The 22,951-nt window shown below is 39.3% G+C and overlaps 2 protein-coding genes across 2 annotated transcripts in view; one reads left to right on the top strand and one right to left on the bottom strand.

The window, feature by feature from the left end:
• The window catches only part of LOC115380406 (transient receptor potential cation channel subfamily M member 1-like), a 50,641-nt gene extending 40,426 nt beyond the window's left edge, over positions 1-10,215 (bottom strand). Inside the window, exons 1-6 of the mRNA XM_030081580.1 lie at positions 10,190-10,215; positions 9,497-9,533; positions 5,763-5,839; positions 4,541-4,733; positions 3,450-3,663; positions 1,391-1,515 (exon numbers count right to left, since the gene is read on the bottom strand). Of these exons, the coding sequence (XP_029937440.1) occupies positions 1,391-1,515; positions 3,450-3,663; positions 4,541-4,733; positions 5,763-5,839; positions 9,497-9,533; positions 10,190-10,215 (672 nt within the window). The remainder of the gene's footprint in view (positions 1-1,390; positions 1,516-3,449; positions 3,664-4,540; positions 4,734-5,762; positions 5,840-9,496; positions 9,534-10,189) is intronic.
• A 2,671-nt stretch (positions 10,216-12,886) lies between these two features.
• On the top strand, positions 12,887-22,072 carry LOC115380401 (cyclic GMP-AMP synthase-like). Its single transcript, XM_030081568.1, is given in 6 exon segments — positions 12,887-12,890; positions 18,257-18,387; positions 19,093-19,246; positions 20,252-20,351; positions 20,904-21,026; positions 21,679-22,072. Coding segments are annotated over 6 exon segments (906 nt in total).
• Positions 22,073-22,951: the final 879 nt, after the last annotated feature.

The following is a 22,951-nucleotide window of genomic DNA, read 5'->3' as shown; positions in this document are numbered from 1 at the left end:
AGCCTGTTCATCCTGCTGCCGTCAGGCAAAAGATACAGACGTATCCGCTGCCGTACAGGAACGTCTCAAGGAATTTGGGGGCCCCAAGCAAAATCGACTTGGAGCTTCTTCCCTCAGGCTGTGAGACTACTAAATGCACCATCTGCACTCCTCCATGTTTAATAATTTTATTTTTTATACAATCAATTAATCAGTCAAGAGGGAACCACATTTTAATTTCATTATACAGCCTGTTGTATAATGACCAATAAACTTCCTTGTATCCTTGTATCCTTGTATATGTGGCATCATGTTAACATAGAGAAAGAAATTTACACTGTAGAAGTCTCATGGGTGCATGCTTCTAACTAATGACTTTCTCACTAATTTGGCATTCTTATACCTCATTTAGATATAACATCAAGTTTTAGGCGTCAAGCTTCCCCTAGCTGCGGTTCACACATAATCTGTCATCACAGCCACTGACAACAGACAAATGATCTCTAAATAACAGGTGAGTAGCCAAGCAAATGAACTAGGTTGCATCTGTGCAAATTAGCAAGAGGCTTTAAAACCACACTTAACATATCTGCACCAAAATGACACATATCTGGTAGATTCTTTACAGCTGAATTTTTTCATCCAAACTTCCTCCTCCTCTAGTTTGTTTGAAATAAACTAGTTCAAGTGCACACCCAAAACAAGATGTGAACCATTGCTTCAGCTTTGTGTCAGCATTCCTGCCTTCATCAGAATGTCACAACAAATAAGACTCAGCAATGTTAACAAGTATGCACAATTGGTGATATGATGACTCATGCTCTTTGCATTCAAGGTCAATGATTTAAAGTCAACATATCACCAATCATTTGACCAATAGAAAGATTTTTTGACCCATATGTTACATCTTTTTAAGAAGCCATAAAAAGTTTTTTTGCATCCTAAAAAGATCACAGATGTGAGTAGTGTGAACAGACATGCTTTTTAAAGTGGAAAAACTAGAATTTACTGCTTGACATGACACATGTTGTCTGAACATGGTGTTAAATTGAATATTTAGCATTATCTTATTAGCTCTGCAGCTAATAAGATAAAGCTAGATGCTGTTGTGAGCTGTAAAGCAATAGAGCAAATTCCTTCCAAATCTGACCTGGTGACAGAAGTCGATCATGTTTTTATCCCACAGTAATTATACTAATGTATACTAATGTAATATTGTGGTAATGATGTATAAGTGTTAAAATGTTACATACAACAACCTTTAACTAGGCAAGTGAGCTAAGTAGACCTATGAACCAAATGCCTAAAAATGTATACTTAAACACAGGGCCTCTGTTGTAGTCTCTTTGTTACTTTGGAACTCTTCTGACACTGAAGCAGTTTTGGTTTTGCACTTCTTTGTGCATCTTACATCTCTCCCAATGAGATCTTCTTTATTCTCCACAATGCCCCATGGCGCGATGCCGATGGCACAGACCTTCCCCCTGGACTTCGACGAATGATCTTTTAATGCATCTCCAACATGGCGGATCACCCCTACAAGATCAACGAGGAAAAGAGGAGAAAATGTGTACAGGACAGTTGCTTTACACTGCAGATTTGTGCAGGGGGTGTTATCTGGTGGAAAATAAGCGCTCAGTCCAAAATTCGATAACTGGAATTGTGTAAACATTATATATCTGGTGATAGATGATTATTTGGCCTGAATGCCTGGTTAGGCTGGTCTTCTGCTAATCACCACACTATGATCTGCTATATTTAGATTCTGCTAATGGATTAAGGGAATGGAAGTGATAGTGTCAACATGTTTCATAATTCTCTGTAAAATTACCTTAAATCAGATTAAGTCAAGAACAGTGTCACAGTGTGATGGTGTATGTGTGGGCAGGTGGATGTCTGAGACGGCTGTTCCTGGTGCTGACGCTGTTTTGGGCTGGGACTCTATGGGCTTTTGCGGGATTTCTGAATGACCTGGAAGAACACTTGGGCTCGAAGTTGTGATTAGCGCTCTGGGCTTTGTGGGGGGTGTGGTCCACCTGTCTCATTACAGATAATTAGAGAGATGCACCCTGCGTTTCCAATCGCATACTTCTACTTTTTACTTTTAGTATGTACTGCAGCTGCCCTTACAAAGAATGTAGTGTAGTATGCAGTATGCATGCGTATGCATACTATTGGGACACACTACATACATCATCCCTGACCTCCGACCATCTTGCTCATTTCCGCCTCCATCTGTAGCGCCACATTTGAATTTTGTTGTCAAAATGCCAGTGCTGTTTCATACTGCGCTGTCGTCTGTCATATTTATTATCTTCTGTCTTCCTGTCGCTTCTGTTGTCACTGAGCGAGTTGAGTGTAATGTGTGTGTCATGTTGTCTTCCGTATGTGGGCGTGGCTTGTACACGCATCTCAGTCAGTGTGACGTAACTTCCGCTGCGCAAAGGATTGTGGGTCAGAATGGCCAGAGTAGCATACTGACATGCATACTGCGAAATCTGACCGGATGTAGTAGAACATCCTGGTACTCTTAGCATTCTGCATCTGACATACTATGTATTGGGACATACTAATTCTTTTTTTGCATACTAAATAGTATGGTAGTATGGGTACTGGAATGCAGGGCTGGACTCCAGCAGGGCGGTAGCAGCAGAGCAGAAGGCTGGCACACAGGAGCCCAGCCTGCGGCCTGAGCACGACCAAGGCTGCAAGGGCAACCAACATCTCGCTGGAACCACGGCAGAGGCAGCGGAAAGCAGTCGGAGCGCGACGGCCAGGGCGCTGCCTCAGAGACGGCCACGCTCTGTGGGAAAGCGGAGGGGTGAATGTGTGCATCACCCCTCCTTCAGTGAAGTCCCACCCCTCTAATTTTCTGTGGGCTGTTGCGTGAAAGAAGGCGGCACGGATCTGTATTTCGGCAGTGCATGCATCGGTCAAACTGATTGCAGCTGCATAGGTTATTGTGTAAAGTGTGAATAACTTTGTTGTATTTTGCTTCTTGTGGCAAACAAAAGTATAGTTTCTAATAAAATATGAATCATGTTTTTCTGCACTCCACCTATAGCAAAGACTCATACAGGAATTGTGATGCAGAGAGACTGTATACTGTTTGAGTATTACTTTTCTGAAGTTCTTTAGAAACAAAGTATTTTTAAAAAATGAAGGCAAATAAAAGATTACAAATTGTTTGTGAAAACAAACTAAACCTAAATGTAATAAAAATTCAGATTTGTGTTACTACAAAAAGTGTTACATTGATCACACATGCCCCACTGGGCTTGTTGGTGGTACTAGAGGGAAGGTCATTGGGTCCCCAAAATTGCCAGGTTTCATTCTGCAGCCAACATGAATGTTACCACCAAATTTCATGCCAATCCACCAGTAATATTTTGAGATATACTGCTCTTTACCCTACTGCTGACAGCGAGCCTCGTAAAAACAACCAGACAAAGAGAAGCGAGCTTTTGTACCAGTGCTGACTCCGCCGGTAAAGATCCAGGCTCCGGTGGTGACGGCAGCTTTGATGAGGCCCTTCCCGAAAACCTGCTTGAGTTTGGGCTGCAGATCAAAGTTCTGCAGGCCTCCATGGACAGAGATGAGCAGCGTGGGAAGTTCCAACTGCCAGTCTTTAACCATGAGCTGGAGCAGGTTGTCCGGTTTGGAATCGTAGGACACCCGGATGTACTGCGGCGAGCAGGAGGACACGGACATGTTACTCAGGCACAACTGACATTGTTTTGATTATTTCACATGCACAGTAAATGTGCAGGAATTTATTTTGGTGGCACTGGTGTTGAGAGGCTTTGCACTTGCACTACAAACCTCTTCTCCACTGTGATGATTATAAATGAATATACAATGAGCCTGTGTGCTTTTGTTATACATACCAAAGCAGACCATACTTTTTTGGATTTTGAATATTATCTCAAGTTCCCTTTTTGGTTATATTTTATTAATACTAGTAGTGTTTTTTTTTTTATGGATGTAATAAAATGTTTGGGTGATGAACCTATTTGAAATTCTCTGCAACTAACACTGAAAATGAATGTAGTTCATAAAGCAATCTTTTCCTCAGGGAGTATTTTATGGTGGAAATGTTTTAGGTGTTTTATTTTATGACCAAATGAATTGAAACAAATGTCTGCCTGGGATGGAAGGCAGGAGAAAGGAATTCAGATATCAAAAGTATGCTTTGCTCTGGAAAATGGTTCACAATAACATAAGGTATATGTGAATTGTACTGAGTGTGTTGAAAAAAGAAAACTACTTTGGTCCTTTAAGGAGAACTGGGTTTGAATTAAATCAAACGGTAGATCGAAGATGAAGATTAAATGAATGTGAATGAAAATCGATGAAAAATCGGAGCTACTGTATACTACGTATAAATTAATTGTATACCACAGGCCATTAACTTACTGTGTGAAAATATATGAAAGCGCGATGTTATCTGAATTGAAGCATACATGTGCAAAATAACAGTAAAAACAATGAGGGGAATTGACTGTAAGTGAATATGTTGCATATGTATAACACACAAAAAATCAACTCTGGCTTTTCGCACCATGGCCTTGTTCACATGGCCTCCTCCCTGGAACTCGATGATGCCGTAGGCGTCGGTGGGCGTGGCTTGGGTGTGTTTGAGTACGGACCAGCGCTCTGCAGGCTGTACCTCTATCTGAACCAGTGGACTGCCTTCCTCTTTGGCTCTGGGCAGGATGGTAGCATGTTGGGCCACCAGCTGACCACAGCAGCACCTGACAGAGCACACAACATGTTTCAGCCATTTGCATCATGCTGTTCTCACCTATCACTATCCATCTAAGACAGGAGTGTCAAACTGGTACCATGGAGGGCAGAGAGGCTGCAGGTTTTCATTCCAACCGAAAACTCCAGCAAGTGATTTTACTGATCACTTCACCTCCAAGCAGAGAGGAGGAACCAATCAGTGAAGTCACCTGGTGGAGTTTTCGGTTGGAATGAAAACCTGCAGCCTCTCTGCCCTCCATGGCACCAGTTTGACACCCCTGATCTAAGATCTTAAGATCTTATTTTTAGGTCTGTTTAAAGCTAAATATGCAACTTTTGTCAGAAGAAGCAAATACTTAGGATGTCTTCTACATAATCCATCTGTGTGTTCATACATAATCTCTCCTGAAACTAGCTTTACAGTTATGTAAGGGCATTATTGCAGTATGGGTGTGGCCATCAGCCAGCTTATTGTGGGTAGCAAGTAGGGATGGGGGGAAAAATTATTTACAAATTACATATTTTTTTGTTTGATGATTTTATATCCCCAATGGATATTTTGTCCTTAATTTAAATAAAAATAAATCAAAGTAAGCCACAAACGTAAAAACTCACTTAAGATTGAATCACAATTAAATTGAATTACAACATCTTGAGAGTCTGAGAAGAATATAACTGATGAAAAATCAAAATGACAGAAATTGTAAGTGAGATTAAGACAACAATTTGCAGAACTGGATAAATATGACAAAATATGCAACAGATCAACACAGTGTATGTCCATAATGTTTTTATGGGGAATGTAACTGAGTGCTGTTTGAGATGGATCATGGCGAACAACTGACTGGAGACTAGCATTTTCATCATGTGGCATTTCACACGACAAAAGCAGCTGCTGCAATTAATGTGCCCTGTGGATTTGGAGGGGCCCTGTAGGTGCGTTGGTGAAATCATAACATGATCAAAGACTTGCACTAGATTGAAAAGCATATCGGTTGGTAAATGAGGGGAAATCCAAGGCTAAAAATGCACGGTACCTGCTTGCGTCTTTGCTGGGAATAATTTGGACACATTCCCTTTTCTGAAATGTCCTCTCAATCCAGGCTTTCTGAATCTGCAGAGGGGACAAGACGAGAACATGACGTGAATAAAAGCTACTACAAGTCAGTGGTTTTCAAAGTGGGACCTACAAGGACCCCCAGGGTCCTTGAAAATAGCCATGCCAGTTCTTCCCTCACCAAAATTTAGAACTTGAGCTTGGATTCCTTCGGTCATCCAGTTTCATGTGATACCATGATCTTTACTCTGTATTGATTGAGGAATCAAAAAAAAAAAAATAATAATAATTAAAAATAATATTAAAATACTACTACTACTACTACTAATAATAATAATAATAATTGCAATACTTTGATGAATTAACTTTTTTCCTCACCCCTAATTTAAACCCGAGGTGCATGGTCTCTTGAAAGCCAATGTGGGGGTCCAGGACATGAAAAAGTTTGAAAAACCCAGATATTCTACTACTTGACAACAGATTGGACAGATGCACTGCAAGAGGGCAGTTGCTTCTCCATTTTCAAGTTGCAAGGACAGGGTTTGTCATCAATTTGATTGTTTTCCAGCCAACTCGTACATTAAAATATATTTCTGAAAATGTACACAATGCTGTTGCTTAATCGCGCCTTGCATTTAATCTGCACAGGCTAATTTGATAATTTGACCAGACTTTAGTGAGCCAGGCATTCTCCCTTGGATGGAATTCAGTTACGTAAAATTGAACATGTGAATTTCCTTTCAAATTTCCATTCTACAAGCTGTGTATTGATTGGTGTGTCTTGGACCAATAACAGAAAAATGGGATTTTTTTCTATATAGGGAGAAGACAGGAGACTCATGGGTTTCAGCATTGGCAACAGTGTGGCGTCCGACTGAACCACATGCACCATTTTAAGATAATCATATCAGTCCTTGACGTCATGAAGCCGTCTTTTGAATTTCTCAACAGTGGCAGTCTCTCATTGCTATGAATGCAGCCTCAACTGCAGTCTTTCACAAAAGAATATCTTTTTCTTAACAGAGTTATCATGGCTCACTCTGAAATGATCATATCATGAGGAACACGTTAGGAATGAGCGGCTACAAAGTCAATTTATTATGTCACCAACCATTTTCTCAAAAAAGCTGTTTGTTCAGGGTACTGAGGCATCTTCTCCGTAGACATCCATTCAAAAGAAATGTCATGTGGTCTCCCTGCTCGCACGCTATGGTCTTACATATTTTCAGCTAATGATTGTGGGCTGGTGTCACTGTGAAATTTCTGCTGAAGGTGTTTCTGGACAGCATGCGGCAGCAGATGTTAAAGGCAACAACGCACTGCTAAAGAATAAAGAGAACTGAGGCATATTATCCTTTATCTAATCCCTTTACTGAGCCTGTAAATGAAATAACGCCATCAGCGCACTCTGGATAACTCACAAACAGGGTCTGCTGCATTGCTTTGCCCAGTGTTATAGTGACCCCTAGTGGTGACCTAATCACAAAAGATCGCTCATTTCAAAAGGTTACCACACTAAACCAACTTCAAAACTACACTTCACCAATCAACACTCTAATTAGTTCTACATCAATATTCTGAAATACTTGACTGGAGCTAAAGTTCATACATTAGTCCAAACATAAACCTACTCATAATTAGCCATCCCACTCACATCATAAATCATAAAGGCAAACTCTATGCAAACCCTGACAGAGCTGGCTGCAGCTTACTGTAGAGTTTGTGCTTGCTGAATAATGAAATATTATTTATCATATAGGATGTTTTACTTTTAAACGTTTGTCAGTGAGAACCTAAAAACATGACTGCCTGACCTCAGTCTTGTAGAGCGGTTGTTCTCACCTGGGGGTATGTGATATGTTGGAGTACTCCAGGGGGTATGTGAGACTTTTTTAAAATGTTCATTTGAAAAATATCAGTCATGCATAATTCTTTAAATAATAATTAGCCTATGCTATAAGTTATAAGTTATAATAAGTTCAATAAAAATGTAAATGTAAGTTTGATGAAGCGCATTTTATCTTCAGTTTTCCCTCCATGTTTCCAGAATATCGCCGTTGAGTGACAACATTTGTTCACTGACAAAGCTGGACAAAAAAAAAAAAAAAAAAAAATCCAGAAAACAGATTTGTGGTTGAAAGGTAGCAGCGATACAGCTGAAAACAAGGAGAAAGAAGAGGAAAAGAAGCAAAAACAGAAAAAAAACCAAAACATTTTTTTGTTGTTGTACTGGTCAGGGGAAACTTGGCTGAAAAACATATTTCAGAGGGGGAACATTTTTGAAAAATGTTCTCTACTGCTGTATAATACGACTGTTAACAGAGGTAGAGCCATCATTTCAAAAGTGAGGGGGATGGAAGGTTCAGGAGAAAGACTTTTTTTTTTAACATAGAAGTAAATCAACAGGTTACTTTCACTTTTACAGGTGAACTAAAGTGTGGAGGAACAAAAGAAGGGGACATGCCCCCCACCCCCTGTGTCTGCTACACCCCGGGCTGATCTGACTAAAACAAAAGTGAAGTCCACAAGCATTTCAGAAGTTTGCCAGACTTCTGAATGTTGATCACATCACCAACACATGCACAACAAAAGAAGTGTGCCTCGGTAATCTTGTACTATTCTCTCTGTTTCTTAAGTCTATTAGAGAATGAATGTATCTGCCTAATTACAGGGACATTGCAGCCTTCCATTTCACCAAGCAGCAAATTTTTCTATTCTTTATGCATCAAATCCTCTTACAAGAGCTTGTTCCTAATCCTGCAAGAACACACTAAAACCCATAGTCCATTCCTGGATTTGTATATTGTGTGTGTGTGTGTGTGTGTGTGTGTGTGTGTGTGTGTGTGTGTGTGTGTGCGCGCGCGCGCACACGCGCACACGCGTGTGTGTGTGAGTGCCTGTATGTAAACCTATATATTTATAATGACTTTGTGTATGGCTGTGTATTACTGCAGCGAAGTGATTAACCAGTATTGCCCAGAGGTTTGTGGCTGCACTTTGAAAAATAAATTCTCTGGATAATTGTGGATTAAACCCAGATGTCTTAACATCAGCTAGTCACATGAGCTACATTAACTATTCATACAGTCTCTGCAATATGTAATATTATTGTCTTTATCATGATATAATAGAATCTGTAAATTGATGGCATCTGTAACACTGTCAATATGGAAATGTCAATATGCAAGCAGTTCTCCTTGTTTGAGTTTGACTTTAAATCCTACTGGAGAAACCCTGTTGGAATATTATGGAAATGTTCTGCTTTTAATATGTTTTAACTCATATTTATGCAGAGGTGGGAGGAAACAGTACAAATATTTTCTTACTGTATTTAAGTAGATTTTCAGGTATCTGTTCTTGAGTATTTATTTTTCAACAATTTCTTACTTTTACTCCCCGCATTTTAACAAATATCTACTGCTTACATTTCAAAACAGCCTTGTTACTTTAGTTTTAATGCATTTGAGGGGAATTATCAATTATTTTCATTATGCATTGCAAGCCCTCCCAGAATCAAGACTGATTTCACCCCAAATGGATGTGAGTATAACTCACTTGGCATAATGACAATACATTTGGATAATGACTACTAAATGATTAACAAGATAATGAGTTTGATTCTCAAAAGTGGAAACACAGCCTTTTGAAAGTGACCTCCTCAACTTGTCCCCCAAGAAAGCCCACACACCCAACAAACCTCTGTGGCACCCCTACCTTCAAGCAGACCTCCAGCAGTGGACCCACACCAACTCTACCCAACACTGCTGTTTATCTCCTGCTGCTCCCCGCTGGCCCGCTGCAGCCCAATGAACCTCACAACATATGAAACTAGTTCACTTTATGCAGCTGGGGGTTCATATGATGAGCATGTGAGCAAGCAGCCTCTTTGTTCAGGCAAGTCTTATGACTCCAGTCCAAGGTAATCCTTTTGGGAGTCCCATGACCCATCCGCTTGAACACAGGGTATTTTCATTCCTCGCTGGAATGAGGCACAACAAATCTACTTTGAGAGCCTCCGCCCTCCCTCTAATCTCAAAAACCACCGAGTTGACAACTTCTCACAGTTTCCTCTTGGGTTGTGCAGACAACCCTTCTAGTTGTGCAGATAAATATTTGAATGACACTAGAGGAGGTGTAAACAGAAATGATGGAGAAAAACAGAACAAAATGTAGTAAAACTTGACGGATAGATAGATAGATCGATTTTTTTTTGCAATTTCAGTGTGTGTGTGTGTGTGTGTGTGTGTGTGCAATTTGATAACTGCCTGTTTCCCTATATGTTTGAAAGAAATCAAGTGAACTTGCTCAACTTTCAAAGGATTAATTTTACTGTTAATTAAGTCACTATAATTGTCAAGGTACAAAAAGGTGTGAGTGATTATTTCAACATGATGTTTTAAGTCTCACCTCTTTGAATCTTTGCCAGTGTTCATAGCTGACATCTAAACAATTTAGATGGAAAAAAAATCCCTTCCTGTGGGGGCCTGTGGCTCCGTCAGTCAACATGGCGGTCCAGAATATGCAAAAGGTTATGAAGTTGATTTATGAAGGTCTGACACAGACTTTATAAAGGTTTATTGACATCAAAAGGCTTGTCCCATTTAGCATCTCTCTGTGTGCTGGGGATGAATATAGACCAAAAAATTCAACACATTTAATGGAGGAGAAGTGAAGCAGTGAGATTTCTAATCAAATCAAAGCGCACCTCAGCCTCATGACATACAGGTCACAACGATGAGGGAAACTCTATCCACACCCTTTGAAACCTGGATCCTCCTCACATTTCTTGTTTAAATGCTTGTGAAAAGCATTTTCACAAACCTTTGAAACCTGAGAAAATTCACTGAATTTCCTTCAAAAACAACTTACAAGAACATGGCCTGAAAATTACTGAATTTTCAGGCTATGTTCTGAAAATTCAGAACCCCCTAAAAAGTGAATTTTGTGAGAGAAATAGAACCCAACTGTACCCACAGGTTCTTGGGTTTCAAAGGGTTAATACAGAAATGCCACCAGCAATGAATAACTTTGGAATTCCTGCGAGCAAGTATGGTATTAGATGAGTGTTTTGCCAAGAGCAAATCAACATGACCACCATCCAACTTTTAGAAATTAACAGGTTTTTTTTTATTATTTCTCAGTGAAAAACAAGCTGTCAGGCATATTATTCTATTTTTTTTTTTTTTTTTTTTTTATGAAAGTCTGTTGACAACAGGAAAACAATAAACAAGGGGATGGGAACTGAGTGCAAATAAAGGAGAAGGATTTAGTTTAGAAGGGTTTAGGTTTAAAATTGAGATTACTGGTGCTTAGAAGGAGCACGCAGTTTGCAAAATGAGCAGTTAGATCACCTTTTTTGCTGTAACAAATATCTGGGGATGGACACTATCAAATCAAAGATAAATAAACTGGCACTGACAGAAATGAAAATTGGGGAGGAGAGGAAAATCTAAATTAATGAGCTGTAATTACTACTTATATGAGTCAGATTTTTCAAGCAATGCAGGTTTTCTGGTACTTGTATTTGAGTTGAAAATGTATAAATTCTCACTTATGTATGGTTTCTTTAAAAAAAATAAGATGATATTGCTGAGATCTCACACAGTAGTAATAGGTTCTTGAGTTTTTTACTATTGCAACAGTATGTCAATAGTTTAAACATGTGCTTGATCTATATAGCCCTGAGAGACTGACATATAATGCTGTTACAGGAGACTTAGAGTCCTCTCTGTTAGCATGGGATCCAGTCTGGGATCCTGTCTGTCCCACAACTTAGAAATCACATACAGACTGCTGTGTTGAATGTACAGTTCTTCAATTTGACTGGAAATATACATACAATAATGGTTATAGTCCTTATTGTATTATTAGGCATGACATGCCCACTGCCCTGGTTTCTTACTCCTACTTTAGTGTTTGTTTGGTTGGTTGGTTGGTTGGTTTTTATTGTCTTTTCTTTTTCCCTCTCTTCCTTTTTTGTGTTTATCTTTTTTGTTGTTGTTGTTCAGTGTTTAGCTATTATATTTTATGTGTTTGGGTTTCTTTCTTATGTTCTGCTTATAAAAGACAAATAATATGTTTGAAAGAAAATATGACTTTTAACAATTTACAAAAGGAGAAGGAGGCACTGCATGGCTGTAGTGGCTCATACGACAGGTGCTCTGTAGTGCGGCAGGTAAAAGTAAATTTAGAGAGTCCTGGAAGTCTTGCTGGATATCAGTCTATATGTGACGCAGACAACCATAAAAATAAAAAATAAAAATAAATAAGGCACTCCTTCTCCATCTACTTCCACCTATTGTTTACACTTTATTGTATTTTCCCCCTTTAGCTATTATGTATATATGGGGCTAAGATATTGGGTTGGTACCCTCTTGTGACAAGTTTGAAAGCCCCTGGACTAGTGAATACGTTGAGACTTCAGTAAATTAAAAATTCACGACGCAATGCTGCACTGCCATATTCAGGTAATTGGTAGGAAATTGCCTCATGCAGCTCTCTTACAAAAGTACATCAGTAGTTTAGTCACAGTATGTCTTTTGAGAAAAAAATCTTTTTGTACTTTTTTCCACCTGCAGCAATTTAATGACTCATAAATGATTTCTGGTTTTCACCAGTTCTATTTCATTTGTCAATGAATAACTGAGAAACAAAAGTCTCTGGGTAATATTGAATCTGGAACTGATGACGGCTGAAGTCTTGTCTCTATTCTGTCATCCACACACGTGTCTCCCTGACTTGGGTTTGGGGGCGGTGCACACGCTGAAACAGCTGATTGTGTTGGTGCAGCTCAGAGGAAGCAGAGAGTCACATGGAGTCAGTGTGCTGTTGATTAACCCTGAAGAAATAGGTCAAATGCTCTGAAGCAGGAGGAATTTAGAAGAATGGATGTCTGACTTACAGTTGCCTGATTAATGTCTGTGTTTCGAACGCTGATCAGAGAAAGCAGGGTGAGGTAATACAATTGAGATAGATCAAAAATATCTGCTCTTTGAACCATTTTGTTGCAGGTTAAAATACAGCAAGGAATGGAGATGTTAAAGGGATATTTTACCTATTTTGAAAAAATGTATATTTCACTTACCCCCCTCATGTAGGGCAGCAATGGGTAATGTTGGTGTAATACTCTAACTTGTTCAGAGGTATGAAAATGTAGCCTCTAACTATGATAAATGAAATACTGTTAAGTTTGTAATCAAGTCTGTCTAGAGACGTGCAGAACAATAACCGCTAGATAGTATTAAAACATCATACTTTTATATTTCTTATTTCTTTTTCTATTTCTAATAATTTAATTCTCCTCTTGAGAATTTGAGCAACTCCAACTGACCTAATTTGCCCTTTGGGATTGATAAAGTATTTCTGATTCTGATAAAAGTACATAGTGTTCTTTTAACTGTGGTTGTTCTGAATACAAGAGCAATAGGACAGAAGATGTTGTGAAATGAGCACAGACTGCAGACACAGATTTTATGTCACAGACATGAATCATGTACAAATTATGTCAGAAAGGTGTATATGACAACAGCAGGAATTCAACTCAACATTTTCACTTTTATTGGGTGGAATTTTAGCCTTGTAGAACATAAATGCCAAACCCCTCCTCCAGGAGAGTTGTGTAATTTTAGTGGCTACTTCATGGTGTACCACAAGGCTAGTGGTTCTTGGTCTGCACGTCTTTACACAGAGTTGATTACAAGCTTAACAGTATTTGTCATAGTTAGCAGCTGTGGTTTTATACCACAACTAATAACACAACTAATTATAGCACATAAAGTTAGAAATGTTAAAAAAAGCTGCAAGAAGTACCAAGTCAAGCAACAGCCATCAAACAAGGCAGACATCCATTTTAGGATGCATATGGTATTATACTCTGTAACAGCAGCCAGCCACATGTAGGCTGGGCACGAAGGTGAGAGCAGTAGTAGTATCTTCCTAATTGTTCAAGCTAACTGCTCGATGAAAACTGTATTCTAAATTGACTGAACAAGTCCAGATATTCAACAGCTTGAAATGTGTGTCAGCCTGCTGACACCAGACCAGAGCCTGGCTATGTGTGTCTGTTGGAGAGCAGCAGATGGAGGAATTTTCCCTAAAACAAAACAAAGCAGCTGGGAAGCTTTGGCTATTTTCAGAGTTCAAAATCTTACCAGCCATCATGGAACCAAGAAGAATGAACCCCTGTTGCTATGTTATGGTCATTTGCACATTTGAACAAGCAAAACTGTTGCGTATTGTACCTTTAACACCAACTCAACATGCCCTCAAATTGGATGGTTTTCAGGTCAACATTTATCACACACACACACACTCACACACCTACTGCACTGTGGGTTGAATATGTGATGAAGTGAGTTTATAGTGACTTCATCTTATTTTAAAGTGTCACTGTACTGCATCGATATACAGTGGCAGTGCTTACAGGCAACCAGCAAAATGATGGAAATGATGTTTGTCATTGTACAAATTTTGCTGCAACTGCACTGTTATTATATGAAAGATTGCCCTCAAATATATGACATCAGCATCATTATATACAGAAAATATGCTGAGCAATTTGAAAACCTATCCAGAAATGTGAATTGAACTGCAGAAAGGACATACTGGCTATCTATGTGCACAGTAGGCTATGCATTTATGTTGGGTGTTGTACAGTCATGTAATCTGCATGGACTGCAGAAGAGAAGAAGCCGGTAGAAGCCGGTATGATCTCTTCAATTAAAAAAGGCCAGTGTGCATCATGCAGTGGGGAGTGCAACTGTTTTTAAAGGGAATGACAGAACCTGATTTGACTGGTTTTTGCTGAAGTCCAACCAAACTCCACCTGTTAATAGTGTATTCCTCTTACTAGTGACGTAAACACCTGTGTCAACCCCCTCTCCCCAGATAACTCAAGGATACTCCAGCGCTTATCACCAACACAATGCCACTGTTGAAAATTGTAAAAGTAGGCCCAAAGAGGCTATATCCAGGTTTTAATGTCTAATGCTACGCCATGAAAACAGAGCCCAAAGTGTTTCAGTAAGATGTTGGGCCACCACAAGCTGCCAGAACAGCTTCAGGGCACCTTGGCATCGATTCTCCAACTCTCTGGAACTGCACTAGTGGGATAGAACACCATTCTTCCTAAAGATAGTGTACATAGAGAGGGATGGTATGGTAGGGTGTCATGGTTCTCCATATAGAGCTGAACTGAGGACAACTGGTTTGACCCCCTTGACCTTCCACTAGTATCAAGAAAATTACATGTAATTCAAGAAATTCTTGAGAGCATTTGCTCGGCTTTGGAAACACAAAATGATCTCAACCCACCCAGACAGATTTTTTCACTTAGCTCAGAAAATTAAGAGCCAATACAAGATGAAATGCCTTGTAATTTTGGACATTTTACAGTTTATGTACCATTCAAAACTTCAAGAACCTCCTCCAATTACTGAGTCAAATTCTTTTGCAAAATTGTCCACATTGTGTTGGACACTAACAGTTGATTTGGAGATAGACTCACTCCTTCAATATGTGGGAATGTTCAAAGACTTTTTGACAGTACACACAACTATTGATGGATGCAGATTTGCTGTTACTGGGGGCGCCCCGGTGGCTCACCGGTTAAGAGTGCGCAGTGCTTAGTCCTGATCGCAGCTGTGGCTGTCAAATAAAGCAGAAATGCCAAAAAAATAATCTTTTAAAAAAAAAAAAAAAAAAAGATTTGCTGCTACTGGGTCAAACCTGTAACATCTCAGATATGGGACAGTTCTCTAGCTACCAGGCTGCTGTAACCACTCTACAAGCTCTGTCAAGCCAGTATTGCCAGACGCTAGACATGTGTCCCAGCATCACTGTGGTCAGCGAGTCTTACCTTCTGTGATCCAGTCGAAGTGCTGCGTTTGATTGAGGAGCGTTTGAAAGACCCACTGGTCCCTCTCTTCCCCATGAAGCCTCTGCTCTCCATGCTGACCCTGCAGTTCGACTCTGTTTCATTCACTCATCGTTTTCTGCTCCATCAACTTCAGCCTGCACCCTAACCAGAGTGCAAACCATCACCAAGACTCCATGGACTTGACTTCAGTAACAGCCAGACTTACTGGACACCCAGTCGTCCAATAGTCCAAATTTGTCTATCTGCCTCCTGACCTTTCCTGTGAGTCTGCTACAATAAAGAACAGTAAATGACAGAGTTGGGATGAAAGCTCAATGGCAACAGCACTTGACACAGAGACCTCTTCTCCCTCTGCCTTTCTCTCCATAATCAGGATTAATGGACATGGCTCGGGACAGAGGGCAGTGCTCTTTAATGGATGGAGATTTAATAAATGGTGATTGAAGGTAAATCTACTTTAGGACAACTCTGGCTCACAAAAGGCTTTCAAACATACAGGGATGCACAAAAGGAGGATGGTGTTGGCATGGGATGGGGAATTGCTACTGTATCAGACTGGGAGAAGTTGTGCAAGTATTATTAAGCATGGATTTTGAAAACATCAAAGCAAAAATATGGATACATAAGTAGAGAGTGGAATTTTGTAAAGTATGGCCCTTTATACAGAGCTGACATAAGTAGATGTCACAAGAGAACACACCTCTACATTTCAAGCAGATTTCAACAAACTAGTTACTAAGTGCATAAAATACAACAAGACAATAATGCAGGAGCATAATTGTTTTCATGGGGGAATAAACTGCCCTATTTTTCTTGATTAATGAGATAATTATTTCAGAATTTTCTCATTTTTCTTTAAATTCTAAAATAATTATCTAATTAATTCAAAACCCATCAGATTTTTTTCTTGATGAAAACTTCTCAGAATTCTGAGATAATTGAGCCTATGTTCTTAATTCAGAAAAACAGATTTTTTTTAAACTGTCTCAGAAGTTTGAGATAGGTATCTCATGAATTCAGACAAACAAGCCAGATTTTTTTTTCTTACGTGAATGCATTATGCTTATACAACACAGTACAAAAACTTGTACTTTTACTTAGTCTTTCTTTATTAGGTATTTTCTTCTATACATCAATATTTCATGTTCCCTTTTTTACTTATTCTGCTGTCTTTTGACTTTGGCTTTGATTCCATTTTTATTCATTGTCTGGCCGACTTTTTGAAGTTACTGAAATTTAAGCTTATTAGGGGCCGGGCAGCCTAAGCTGCCAGGACCCTCTTGTATTCGTGAATGTTCTTCTTCTTCTTCTTCTTTCTTCCGAGGAAGTCCTACTTCCCATGCACGAAAAATCACCAAATTTTGCACAAAGGTCCAGTCCCATGCCAGATACATTCAGATGCAAACTCAAGCCAATAGTCCTGATGGTGGTGCTATAGCAAGCCTTTAAAATTTAAAACTTTGAAAATTCATAACAAATCAACCATATGTGCTACAGCTTTGCAACTTTCACCAAAATGTAGCCCCAATACTGAAGAAACGTTTGTACATTTAAATCTATTGCAAATTATGAAATCCATCACTCTATTTTTTTCAAAAACTGTAAAACTTGTTAAACCTATCTCCTCCCACAATTTTTGCGCAAATGTCACCAAATTTGATACAGAGCATCTTCAGACTGTCCTACACAAAAAATCCACACAGATTTTTGATTTGTCAAAAATTGAGCCTACAGTGCATCAAAACGTTTGACTGTAAACGATACAGTAAACATACACTTGTAAATTCTTGGTAAATAAATCTTCAATGTTCATGAAAAAAATTGGCAATATTTTGGAGTCATGGTAGATGATGTGTGGCAAATTTCAGAACTAAAAACTAAATTTATACACAGCATTTTGAATTTTGCTCTCATGTGAACAATTGGTGTCAATGCAAGAATGGCATTTTTAAACATCAGTTTTTCACTTACGGAGCAAATCAATCATTGTTAAAAACAAATGATCAACATCTCCACGCTGTCCAGATGCAATATGTGTATTTTCACATTTTTGTCTTAATAACTACATTTTTGACAGCTGTTTAAAATCTGCCTTTCCATGCATGGCTGCCTGCTGTCCTGCAGGTCAGTGATTGGCTCAGTCAGTTTGTGAAGCTGCATGTGAAGTTTTAGCTCAGTGAGGTAGAGGCCAGGCCTCGGTGTCGAAGATTGTGAGTTCAAGCCTCAGCTTGTGCAACATTCCCATGTGCCAAAACAAACTCTGCACAAAGGTCCGGTCCCATGCCAGATAATCATTGTCAGATTTTTGTCTTGATGACTGATTTTTTTTTTTCTACAGTGGTTTGAAATCTGGCTTAGTCAATTTGTGAAGCCCCACATGAATTGACACTTGTCAATTAGCTCAGTGAGATAAAGCGTTGTCCTGCATGCCAGAAACTGTGAGTTCAAGCCTCAACTGATGCAAAATGCACATTGAAATGTCACCTTTCTTTTCATCTTCCAATTCTCCACTTGTTGCTCAGAATTGCCTAAAATTGCCTGGCCCCGACCATTGCTGTGCAGCAGCTATAATTGCCCTTTTTTCTGTTTGTTTGCAGCGACCGATGAGCGCTGCCGCTGGCTGGTGAACAGGAAGCGGGTCAACTCCCCAGCTGTCACTTTGTCTCTGGTCAGGATGGACAACAGCAGTGAGGAACTCATCTCGGTGGACGTGGTTCCTGCTCTGGAGGTAAAGAGTTAACCTGCCTGTTTAGAGGACTCCCTGAAGGTTTTCATTCAAGACACTTTACATAATGGGAGCATGGAGCAAGGTTATTATAGTTAACAAAAACTACAATTAAAACTAAAACTAGGTGTGAAAAAAACATAGAATTGATTGCAATAAAAAAAAGCTAACTGAAACAATATTGTGTGCTTACAAAACAAATAAACTAAAATAAAAATGGACGGCAAATGTCTTCAGTTTTAGTCTTTGTGAATTTGGTCAAATTTGGTCCAAAAAATAAAAAAAGAGAGAGTTGTTTTAGGAGAAGTTAGATGGTGTAGCTGTCACCACTGAACACATTTATTCCTCCGCCAGTGATCGATACCGCAGAAGGTAGAGGAAGATCCACGACAAATGAACTTCTAAAATTACTCATTTGTTTTTTTTTTAATTCAATTCCAAGATGTATATTTCAATGATACTGTGTAAATAAGACAGCTTCAGAGTGGCTGTAAGGTTTATTTTTTCACTTTGACAGAGGTAGGCTATTGACTCCCATTGACTTCAAGTCTTTATGCTAAGCTAACATGAAATGCTACCCATTAGAACCAAACTACTGGACGTGCAGAGGTGACAAATGTACCAAACATCTTGTCTCAGGCTGGGTATTTTTCTAGAATATTCGTTGAATGACCTAATTACATAACTCCTCTTTCGTCCTGTCTGCAGATTCACCCGTCACAGGGCTGGCCGTGCACCGCCCGTAACGGCCCAAACGTGGACAACTGGCTCGGGAAGAAAAACTGACAACAAATCAAAAGTTTGCCCTGCTACTTTGTGCCCAAGAGGATGAAGGGGAGGAAGCTGAGCGAGGCGGCCAAAGGTGAAAGTTGCCTTACCTGTAAATCTGTCGGTGTCTGTGGGCAGAAGTGAGACGTACAGAGCACAGAGAGAAAAACAAAAGACAAAAAACAAGTGGTACAGCTGCTGTCCAGTCTGCTCGGCTCAAAGTAAACTTAAAGGAACAGTTCAACCCAAAATTAAACTTCAGTCAATTCAGGCATTTGTTTGTTTGTTTGTTGACTGAACTATGGCCAAAAACACACAAAGAGTTCACATCAGCAGCTCCATAATGCAACACCCCGCTGTATATATGGTGTGTATAGCTGTACTTTACACAGATTCTCAGTTTCTTATTTCTGTATATACTGTTGTGATATTATTGTAGGATTATTGCACGTATTTGTACATAATTCACGCACATTTTTAACAATTTTCGAATACACATATTTTTATATTTCTTATTTTTCCTTTTTTATTTCTCATCATTTCACTTATGCTTATATATAGATATATATTTTTTTCTCTGGAGAATTTGCAGCTGACTTGCAGCAGCTGCGACTGACCCAGTTTTCTGAATCCGATTTAAACCTTTCTTAGCTTTGGCGCATGATATAATCACTTAAATTGGTATTGGCCTTACTGTGAATACAAATAAATTATATAAATAAAACATACTGGAAAAAATATGTAAATAAAAATTTGTATTATTTTAATATAACGATTGAGGTCATGCAGCTTTCAGTATTGCATCATATGGGAGCAGCTAAAACGTGAGCATGCAAAATAATGACCAGGGTGTGAAAAGAAAACTTCAATAGGCGATAAGCTGGAGCTCCGTGGGCAAACTCAGTGTCTGTTTCATCTTCCTACCAACTCTTGACTGACAGGAGCAGAAAAATGACTCAGGCCTCATTTTGGGATAAACTGTATAGGAGGTTAGAGCATTTTTTGGTTTTATTCCCTCTTTCAGCTGGCGTTAAATTTCCTGCATGTGTGTTTTAATATTGTCTAACATCAGATTTTTCTCTTTTTGTGTCTCTGCCAGAGAGTTGGAGGATATCTTTCTCTCACATTGAGAAAAAAAACATCTTGTTTCATGGCAACAAGAAGACCTGCTGTGAAAGCACTGCCACCAAATGCTGCCGGTGAGACTTTGCACTGTGTAATGGGTCTGTGTGTGAGATACAAGAAAAGCACAACTTGGCATTGCCATAAGTCTGTTTTTCACTTCTTTTTTTTTCAAAATGGAAAAACTTTGGGTTGCAGCTAAGGCGGAAAATCAACCAGGACTGCTAAGAGATAAAACACACTTACATTTCCTCATGTTGTTTTACAGAGACTCTAATTAAGTCAGGCACTATTCTGAGACATTTGTAAGAAAGACAATTAAAGAAATCCCTAAGAAATTAGACTGTCACTAAGAAAATAAAAAAGAAGAAGACTATGTAATTCTTATATCTTCACAGAACATCTATGAATCCAGCCTCATGGGTTCTTGTTTAAATGTTTATGTTGGTTGCTTGTATTTTTTAAAAAATGCAAAGATAAAAGGAAAGGAATTGGAGCATTTTTCAAGGAGTGGATACCTCACTTTGAGAAGATAAGATAAGGAATAAATCAGGAATTAAACACTGGTTTCTTGGACACCCTTTCAAAGCGTTTCTGCAGTAAATTATTTGATCCTCTCTCTCTCGCAGTAAGCAGTGCCTGAAGCTCCTCAAGTGCCTGATCGAGGGCCTCAAACATCGATTCCCTCGGGAGCTGGACCACCTGTGCTCGTACCACGGGAAGACTGCCTTCCTCCACACCCTGTCCATCAGGTGAGGCAGCGTTCAAGACTATAACTATCAGCAGTTAATAGTTGTAGTAGAAAATAGCAGGGCTGGTGGTGGTCGTAATTGTTCACTAAATATACAAAATATCATACAATCCACATCTAAATGTGGTGCTTAAAAATCCTTTTCTAATTTGTCTGCTTCTTTGTATGTAGCCAACACACAAGCCAGTACGCATATACTTTTACTTAAATTCTAATACTTCTATTTAAACAACTTTCCATGATGGTAACTGACTTAACTAATGTTAACTAGTGTGCAACAGGGGGATATAACAAAATCCTCAGTCCTGATTAGTAGTAGTAGTTGTAGTAGTAGTAGAAGTAGAAGTAGAAGAAGAAGTAGTAGAAGAAGAGGTAGTGGTAACAGTAATGGCAGTAGTGGTGGTAGTAGTTTTTAGTAGTAATAATGTTACTAGTGGGCAGTAATAGTCAGTAGTACAGCAGGTACAGTATAGGTGTAGTACTGATGGAGGTAGTAGTTCTTTAGCAGTACTAGTAGCAGTAGTGGTGACAGTCACAGTGGTAGTAGTATCAGTAGTACTAATGGTAGTAGTGGTGTTCCAGTCTCTCCATCTGCCAGTCAGTCAGTGTTTCCATGTTTCTGTGATAAACATCATCTCATTACAGCCCTTCAGGTTCAAGGACTCCATGTGGGCTCGCCACCTGCTACCTGTCTGCTTCCTGCACCTGCTGGGGGCGCTAGAGGGCTACGCACGCAGCGGCCTGGCTCACTTCTTCGTCCCCGACTGCAACCTGTTTTCCCCGGATCACTTCCCCCGCCGCTCGCTGGCCGTCCTGACCGTGGCTGTGGAGGAGCAGAGGAGGGAGGGCCTGCCACTGCTGGTGCCCCCGGCTCCTGCTGCCCCGCTGGCCGCCTTGGGCAGCCCGATGAGCCCAGAGCCACGCCCGGCCTCCTCCTCCAGCAACAGGCCTCAAACACTGTCAGAGAGCCGACTGAACACCGACTTTTTAATGAAGCTCGTCCTGCCGCTTGCCATAGTGTTCATTTCTGTCCTGTTTGTCATGTAAGGTAGATGTAAGATAAACGCTGAATGTAAGAATTATTAGAGATGTTTTTAATGACATACACTGATGACGCGACGTCAGGTAAAAGCCATTATCCCTCATTATTTCCATTTAATTAAACCTGTACCAATGACAAATCAGGAGATGTAAGCAGATGATCTGATTTGGCTTGTGCAAAAAGGGCTCAGATGTCCGTAAAATTTATTTACATTTCAGGTTTTTTCCTCACTCCCCTCTCTGTATCTAACCAGTAAAGCAAACAGTGCATCCTTGTTTAACCTATGCATTCACATATACTTTTTTGAAGATTAATATAACACCACAACTGTTGAGCCAATGAATTTATTTCTCATAATATGAAATTGCCATAGATCTAGGCAGATCTATCAATTTACTGTCAAAAGTCATCTGGAAATGTCATGAGAAATATTTAAAATATTTTGTGATGTAAACTGTGATTTTTTCCAAAATACCTGTTAATGCAATACATTTCCCATCATCATGTAGTGGAGATTTATTACATAAACAGGAGATTTGTAATTTTCACTTTTCAAAATATGTGTATCAACACTAATGATGAATATGTATCCACTTTGAATATTACTTCATCAGCTATTATTTTATCATTATGTACACACACACAAAAACATGCATAAACACAAATACACACGCACACACACACAAACAAACATGCATACACACACAAACACACATATATACATACATATATACATACATATGTTGTGCAGATATATTTCATAGTCTGCAAAGGTTCAGAGGTTAAAAGTCTATATATACTCAACAGATATATTTTAGTGTATTTTATTTTTTAATAATATTTTGTTATTATTTATGTTGGAGGCATGTTGTGTGTTGGGGCTG

The sequence above is a fragment of the Myripristis murdjan genome, chromosome 3 (assembly GCF_902150065.1).
Source record: "Myripristis murdjan chromosome 3, fMyrMur1.1, whole genome shotgun sequence".
Classification (NCBI taxonomy): domain Eukaryota; kingdom Metazoa; phylum Chordata; class Actinopteri; order Holocentriformes; family Holocentridae; genus Myripristis; species Myripristis murdjan.
Note: the sequence above shows the minus strand (reverse complement) of the source record. Positions and strands in the feature narration are given on the sequence as shown.